Source organism: Dipodomys spectabilis, unplaced genomic scaffold (genome assembly GCF_019054845.1).
Source record: "Dipodomys spectabilis isolate Male_0828 unplaced genomic scaffold, ASM1905484v1 ptg000157l, whole genome shotgun sequence".
NCBI classification, from domain to species: Eukaryota; Metazoa; Chordata; class Mammalia; order Rodentia; family Heteromyidae; genus Dipodomys; species Dipodomys spectabilis.
Window position 1 is genome coordinate 12,795,400 of NW_024870834.1, and position 8,457 is coordinate 12,803,856.

Consider the following 8,457-nt stretch of genomic DNA (forward strand, 5'->3'; position numbering starts at 1 on the left):
TAAAATAGCCGACCACCACATACCTTCCCGTAAAACTTAGCCTTAATGCTAGGGTGAGGCAGGATGTGATAAATCACTTGTCAAAACTAGGGAACAAATAGTTTCGGTGCATAGCAACCAGCACAGACATGTCAGGGCAAGTACCGACACGCCAGCTCTCCCCCCAACCCCACCTACCCCATCTGGCCAGCTTAACCTGCCCAATCCCCATCCTGAGCGTAATTTGAAAATAACCAATCATCCCCCTGTAACCATGCATCTCGCTTCTGTAACCTCGCTTCTGCTGCCCATAAAAATAGGGTGCTTTCAGGCACTCGGCGCGCAAGTCTCCCGATAGACTATGTCGCCCCGGGTACCCGTGTAACCGGTTCTCAGACACTTGACTCGAACCTTGTGGATCTCGTGGTTAAGTGCATCTGGGAGCCGAGGCATGCCCGAATAAACCTCTTGCTGATTGCATCCGCACAAGTGGTCTCGTTGTTCCTTGGGGAAGGGTCTCTTCTGATTGAAGGACACCCCAAGTCTTCGGGGGTCTTTCATCTGGGGGCTCGTCCGGGATAAAGACCCCCACCCAGGGACCACCGACCCATTTTCGGGAGGTAAGCTGGCCAGCATCTGTGTGTCGTCTGTGTGCTGTCTGTAAGCTGTCTGAAGTCTTGTGTGGCCAATTTCTGTGCGCTTGCGAATCTGGTGAGTTCGGCCGTACTCGTCCGTATCTGGCGGGCCCGTGGAGGAGCTGACGAGCTCGTACTCCCGACCGCAACCCCCAGGAGACGTCTTGGGGGTGTCCGGAGCCTGAAACAGTGGCTCATCCGGAGCCTGAAACAGTGGCTCATCCGGAGCCTGAAACAGTGGCTCATCCGAGGGCCTGAAAAAGTGGCCCATCTGAAACCCGGTCCCCTCGGACGCGTGGTTCATCAGGGGAGACGAGAGATCCGGACTCTCAATAAAGTCTCCATCAGGTTGTTTTCTGTTTGAGAGCAAAGACGCGCAGCGAAGTTACGTATTGTCTGTCTTGTGTTTGTGTTCGTTAAAAGTTTTTATAAAATGGGACAAACTGTCGCGACCCCGCTTAACCTTACTTTACAGAACTGGAGAGATGTGCAAACAGCGGCTCACAATCTTTCAGTGGAAGTTAAAAAAAGAAAATGGATAACTTTCTGTTCATCAGAGTGGCCCACTTTCAACTGTGGCTGGCCACGAGAAGGAACCTTTAACCTAACCATTGCCTTACAGGTTAAGGCCAAAGTCATGGATCCGGGACCACACGGACACCCAGACCAGGTCCCCTATATTGTCACTTGGGAGGCTCTTATTTCTGATCCTCCCCCGTGGATAAAACCCTTCCTACCCGCCCCGGCGCCCCAACCCCCTACCCCCTTGACCCTTCCATCTGCACCTCAACTCCCGTCCCCGCTCCTTCCGTCCTTGACTCCCCAACCCCAGCTCCCTCCTCCTCTCCTCCCCTCTCCAGCTCCCCAACCTCCCTCACATTCCTCACTTTACCCAGCCCTTGTTCCCCTAGAAAGTAAAAAACAGGTGCCTCCGGAGAAAGGCAGGCCTGCCACCCCAAAGGTTCTGCCACCAGGGGAAGAAGTTCTCCTGGATTTGTTGACGGAAGAACCGCCTCCCTATCAGGGACATGCTCAGCAGCCTCAGGAAGCAGTGGCTGCCGCCCCTCCACCGCCTGCCGACCCTGCACCATCCCCGGTGGCCGGTCGACTCCGCGGACGCCGAGAGCAGGTCCCGGACTCTACCTCCACCTCTCAGGCGTTTCCTCTGCGTGCAGGGACGAACGGCCAGCTGCAATATTGGCCCTTTTCGGCCTCAGACTTGTATAATTGGAAAACTAACAACCCTCCCTTTAGCAAAGACCCCTCAAAACTAACCTCTTTAATTGAATCTATCTTAGTGACTCATCAACCCACTTGGGACGATTGCCAGCAACTATTGCAGGTACTGTTGACTACTGAGGAGAAACAGCGTGTTTTCCTCGAAGCTAGGAAGAACGTCCCTGGGGACCACGGGCGTCCCACCCAACTGCCCAATGAGATAGACGCTGCTTTTCCCTTGGAACGGCCCAATTGGGACTTCAATACGGATGCAGGTAGGAACCACCTACGCCTTTACCGCCAGTTGCTGATAGTGGGTCTCCAAGGGGCCGCCCGGCGGCCCACCAATTTGGCGCAGGTAAAGCAAGTAGTTCAGAAGGTAGAGGAGTCGCCTTCAGCTTTCCTTGAACGTCTTAAGGAGGCATATCGTATTTACACTCCTTATGACCCAGAGGATCCAGGGCAGGCTACGAATGTTGCTATGTCTTTTATTTGGCAATCGGCTCCTGATATCAGAAAGAAGCTAGAAAGGCAGGAGGATCTTCAGACATTATCCCTCCAGGACTTGCTCAAAGAAGCCGAACGCATTTATAATAAAAGGGAGACTCCAGAAGAAAGGGAGGAAAGGCTGAGGAAAGAAGCTGAAGAGAGAGAAAGTGCACGTGATCGTAAAAGAACAAAGGAAATGAGCAAGTTGTTGGCCACCATAGTATCAGGACAGCAGCAGGAGCAGGGAAGACAGAAGGGAGACAAACCAGGCACCCAATTGGAAAAGGACCAGTGTGCATACTGTAAAGAAAAGGGACATTGGGTGAGGGACTGTCCAAAAAGACTCAGGGGACCTCGGAGACCTAGGCCCCAGACATCCTTGCTAACCTTAGACGACTAGGGGGGTCCAGGCCAGGAGCCCCCCCCTGAGCCTAGGATAACTCTGGAAGTTGGGGGGCAACCCGTCACCTTCCTGGTGGATACGGGGGCCCAACACTCAGTATTAACCACGGCCCCCGGACCCCTGAGTGACCGATCAGCCTGGGTGCAAGGAGCCACTGGAGGGAAGCGGTATCGGTGGACCACCGATCGAAGAGTGCAACTGGCCACCGGTAAGGTAACGCATTCCTTCTTGCATGTTCCCGACTGCCCTTACCCTCTACTGGGAAGAGACTTGTTAACCAAATTAAAGGCACAAATTCATTTTGAGGAGACAGGGGCACGCATTACTGGGCCCAAGGGACAGCCCTTACATGTACTGACCCTCGGAATAGAGGACGAGTACAGGTTGTATGAACAAGAACAGGACAAAGAGGACGCCCATATTCGGCCCTGGGTGCAAAAGTTCCCGCAAGCGTGGGCTGAGACGGGAGGCATAGGCTTAGCCGTCAATCAGGCTCCTTTAGTTATCCAACTAAAGGTCGCTGCCTCTCCTGTGTCTATAAAACAATACCCGCTGTCCCAAGAGGCCCGTCGGGGAATTCGTCCTCACATAAAGAGACTGTTAGACCAAGGAATACTAGCCCCCTGCCAGTCTCCCTGGAATACTCCACTCCTCCCGGTCAAAAAGCCGGGAACTCAAGATTATAGACCAGTACAGGACTTGAGAGAAGTTAATAAGCGGGTTGAGGACATTCACCCCACGGTCCCTAATCCATACAACCTATTGAGCAGTCTGCCCCCCACTCATATCTGGTATACTGTCTTAGACTTGAAGGACGCGTTTTTCTGCTTACGAATCCATCCCAGTAGCCAGCCTATTTTTGCCTTTGAATGGAAGGATCCAGAGCTGGGAGTGTCGGGGCAATTGACTTGGACTAGACTGCCCCAGGGGTTTAAGAACAGCCCCACACTGTTTGATGAGGCGTTACATCGGGACCTAGCCGACTTTAGAATTCAACATCCCACGTTAATATTGCTCCAGTACGTAGATGATCTCCTGCTGGCAGCCCAGACACAGGAGGACTGCAACTCAGGGACTGAAGATCTCCTGCAGGCCCTGGGTGCCATCGGCTACAGGGCCTCCGCCAAAAAGGCACAAATTTGTCAGAAACAAGTAACATATCTAGGATATCAGATCAAGGACGGGCAGAGGTGGCTGACAGAGTCTCGCAAACGGGCAATTATGGATATTGCCCCACCCCAGAGTCCAAGACAGTTGCGGGAGTTTCTAGGAACAGCTGGATTCTGCCGACTGTGGATTCCCAGTTTCGCGGAGATAGCCGCCCCTCTGTACCCATTAACAAAACCAGGGACGCTATTTGCCGGGGAAGAGATCCAACAAAAAGCCTTCCAAAACATTAAGGAGGCTCTCTTACACTCCCCGGCTTTGGGGTTGCCAGATCTAACCAAACCTTTTGAGCTATTTGTAGATGAAAAACAAGGATATGCAAAAGGAGTCCTGACCCAGAAGCTGGGGCCTTGGAGACGTCCTGTGGCTTATCTCTCCAAAAAGCTGGATCCGGTGGCTTCCGGATGGCCCCCGTGCCTGCGGATGGTCGCGGCAATTGCAGTTCTGGTAAAAGACTCGGGTAAGCTTACCCTGGGACAGCCGCTTGTCATTCTGGCCCCACATGCTGTAGAGGCCCTGGTAAAACAACCACCAGACCGCTGGCTTTCAAACGCCCGCATGACACACTATCAAGCCATGCTCCTAGATAGAGACAGGATACAGTTCGGACCTATAGTAACTCTAAACCCAGCTACCCTGCTGCCACAACCGGGGGAGGCGGAAACCCATGACTGCTTGCAGATTCTGGCCGAAGTACATGGAACTCGACCGGACTTGACCGACCAGCCCCTCCGGGATGCTGATTTCACTTGGTATACAGATGGGAGCAGCTTCTTGGACCATGGGGAGAGGAAGGCCGGAGCTGCTGTCACCACCGAGACTGAGGTAGTTTGGGCGGAGGGACTTCCGCCTGGGACGTCAGCACAGCGTGCCGAGCTGATCGCCCTGACCCATGCACTCAAAATGGCAAAAGGCAAGAGACTTAACGTCTACACCGATAGTCGCTACGCTTTTGCTACGGCCCATGTGCATGGAGAAATCTATCGCAGGCGGGGCTTACTGACCTCAGAGGGCAAGGAAATTAAGAACAAGCCGGAAATTCTGGCCCTATTGGAGGCCTTGTTCTTGCCCCAAAAACTGAGCATTATACACTGTCCGGGACACCAAAAAGGACAGACCCCGGAAGCGAGAGGCAATCGACTGGCTGATAGGGCGGCCCGGGAGGCAGCGCTAGCCGGGACACCAACCACCCCGGTCCTCCTCCCCATGACAACCAAGCCACAAACAAAGAGACTCAGTCCGCTCCCCTACAGTCCAGAGGACATGGACGATCTAAAGAAAATGGGGGCCACCTTTGACCCCGAGAGAGGGGCTTGGACTAACGATGGGAAGACTGTTTGGCCAAGAAAGTGGACTCGTCAAATGATAGACCGCCTCCACAAACTAACCCATCTTAGCAACCGGAAAATGAAGACCCTCCTTGAGCGTGAGGAAGGGCTAATGCATCTTCTGGGAAAAGAGGACAGCCTACAAGCAGTGACAGATCAATGCACAATATGTGCCCGTGTCAACGCTGGAAAGACCAAAATAGGGCCAGGAGTGCGGGTACGAGGACAGCGACCTGGGACGCACTGGGAGATCGACTTCACGGAGATTAAGCCTGGACAGTATGGTTACAGATATCTCCTAGTATTTGTGGACACCTTCTCAGGCTGGGTAGAGGCTTTCCCCACCAAACATGAAACCTCCAGAGTGGTAACAAAGAAGCTGATGGAAGAAATTTTTCCCCGATATGGTATGCCACAGGTGTTAGGGACTGATAATGGGCCTGCGTTCGTCTCCCAGGTAAGTCAGTTGGTGGCCAAACTGTTGGGGATTGATTGGAAATTGCACTGTGCTTACAGACCCCAGAGCTCAGGGCAGGTAGAAAGAATGAATAGAACGATTAAGGAGACTTTAACCAAATTAACACTTGCAACTGGCTCAAAGGACTGGGTGTTCCTCCTGCCCCTTGCCCTTTACCGCGCTCGCAATACCCCTGGCCCCCATGGCCTCACCCCTTTTGAAATCTTGTACGGAGCTCCCCCGCCGGCTGTCAATTTTCTTGACCCTCATATATCTGACTATGCTAATAGCCCTTCTTTACAAGCTCACTTGCAGGCACTTCAGATTGTCCAGCGTGAAGTCTGGAGGCCTCTTGCGGCAGTGTACCAGGATCAACAAAACGACCCTGTCGTGCCTCATCGTTTCCAGATAGGAGATTCTGTGTGGGTCCGACGCCATCAGACCAAAAACTTGGAACCACGGTGGAAAGGACCATACATCGTTCTCCTCACCACTCCTACAGCCGTGAAAGTGGACGGAATCGCCGCCTGGATCCACGCGTCCCACGTCAAGGCCGCCCGGACCCCGGAAGAGACCTCAACAAACCCGGACTGGAAAGTGCAGCGCACTCAAAATCCTTTAAAGATAAGACTTATGCGAAAATGATTTCCTTTGCTTCCCTTGCTTACTTGCTATTCCTATCCCTCTTGAGTGTTGCTTCTCCCAATCCCCACCAGCCCGTGCGACAGACCTGGCAGATTTTGTCTGGCACAGCGGATGTAGTCTGGCAGATCAGCTCCGACCGCCATCCGTGGGGAGCTTGGTGGCCAGATCTGACCCCAGATGTTTGCCAATTAGTAGCCGGATCGCCCCGCCCCTGGGACCTGCCCGGTTTCACCTTTGATAAACTCCCGGTAAAAGACTGCTCGGGCATACCCAATATGGGGGGCTTTAATGCAGGATGCTGTTCCCCTGACAAAAGGACGAATTTAGCCAAGGTTGATTTTTATGTTTGCCCTCGAGAAGGTAGAGCAGCATCTAACCAGTGTGGACAGGAGAGTGACTACTTTTGTGCCTCTTGGGGTTGTGAGACCACGGGTGACGCATATTGGAACCCAAGTTCCACTTGGGACCTGATTAATGTAAAAAAGGGACGGCCCTGGGGTACTTCATGCTACTTCAAAAGTACGTGCCTGCCTTTAAAAATATCCTTTACAGACAGAGGAAGAGCTTTACTTCCTGCCCTATGGATGGCAGGCAGACAGTGGGGAATTAGATGGCATACAATTGGATCTGGACCCTATGGAGTGACATTCCAAATCAGGCTACGCAGGCAAACAATAACACCCATCCTGCCAATCGGGCCCAACCCAGTTTTATCAAAACCCAGGGTCCTCACTGCTAGAAATCCTCCGCAAACCCCCTTGCTCAGTGCCCCCGTTCCGCCCCCTTCTGCGACCAGTTCCCCCTACCTATCCGCCTCAATGCCGGTCCTGGCCGCATCGGAGGCAGGGGAAAGACTCATTGACCTTGTAAAGGGAGCATATACTGCTTTAAATTATTCTGATCCCAGTCGCACCGAGAGCTGTTGGCTATGCCTGGTCTCCAATCCTCCATACTATGAAGGCATTGCTATAAAAGCCAATTTTTCCATCCACTCCAACCCCCCTTCCATCTGTAATTCACTGCCTTCCCACCAGCTGACTCTCCCAGAAGTATCTGAGAGCGGGACTTGTTTAGGTAATATCCCCCCTTCCCATCAAAGACTGTGCAATAACAACCAGGCTGTATCCCCTGGATCCCATTACTTGGTTCCCCAAACTGGGCTCTATTGGGCTTGCAATACCGGCCTAACCCCCTGTGTGTCAGCAGCTATTTTTAATCAAAGTAAGGATTATTGTGTATTAGTACAGATTTGGCCTCGCATCACTTACCATCCTGACAGCGTTGTCCTCCAATACTTTGACCGACCAACTCATAGAGGCAAAAGGGAGCTCGTGTCTATTACATTGGCTGTCCTTCTAGGTATAGGAGGGATATCGGCTGGGATTGCCACAGGAACCACCGCCCTGACAAGAGTGGATTACTATTCAGACCTCCAGCAAGCCATGAATAACGACTTAAAGACTTTGGCAAACACCGTCCAAACACTAACGGACTCGGTAAACTCCTTAGCTGAAGTAGTCCTTCAAAATCGAAGGGGATTGGACTTACTGTTCTTAAAGGAAGGGGGCTTATGTGTAGCCTTAAGGAAAGAATGTTGTTTTTATGTCAATAAGACAGGAGTAATAATCAAGTCCCTAGATAAACTTAAGGAAAGACTAAACAATAGACAGCGAGAATTTGAGTCTCAACAAACTTGGTATGAAGGGTTGTGGAATAAGTCTCCGTGGTTTACTACCCTGATATCCTCATTAATGGGACCATTAATACTCCTCATGTTAATCCTTACTGTGGGCCCCTGCATCATCAATCGCCTGATACAATTTATGAAGGACCGCCTGTCGGTCGTACAGGCCCTAGTATTAACCCAACAATACCACCAACTTAAATTGACGGAGGAATCTCCAGTTGAATGAAGGATTTCATTCATACAAAAAAAGAAAATGGGGGAATGAAAGACCCCCAGACGCTCCTCCCGAAGCCCCTATTGAGCCCAACAAAAGATTAAAAATTAAAGTTAAAATTATTATATTATACAAGTGCTAACTGCTGGTTTTGCTTCTGTAAACTTGCTTGCGCTAACACTAACCCTTCCCCTCCCTGGAGATAAGTGCAGGCCGCTAACCAGGAAACGAAACC

General features: G+C 51.8%; 1 protein-coding gene across 1 annotated transcript; it reads left to right on the forward strand.

The window, feature by feature from the left end:
- The first annotated feature begins 1,047 nt into the window (after positions 1–1,047).
- Positions 1,048–6,321, forward strand: LOC122118861. Its single transcript, XM_042692826.1, is given in 1 exon segment — positions 1,048–6,321. A coding segment is annotated over 1 exon segment (5,274 nt).
- The last annotated feature ends 2,136 nt before the right edge of the window (positions 6,322–8,457 follow it).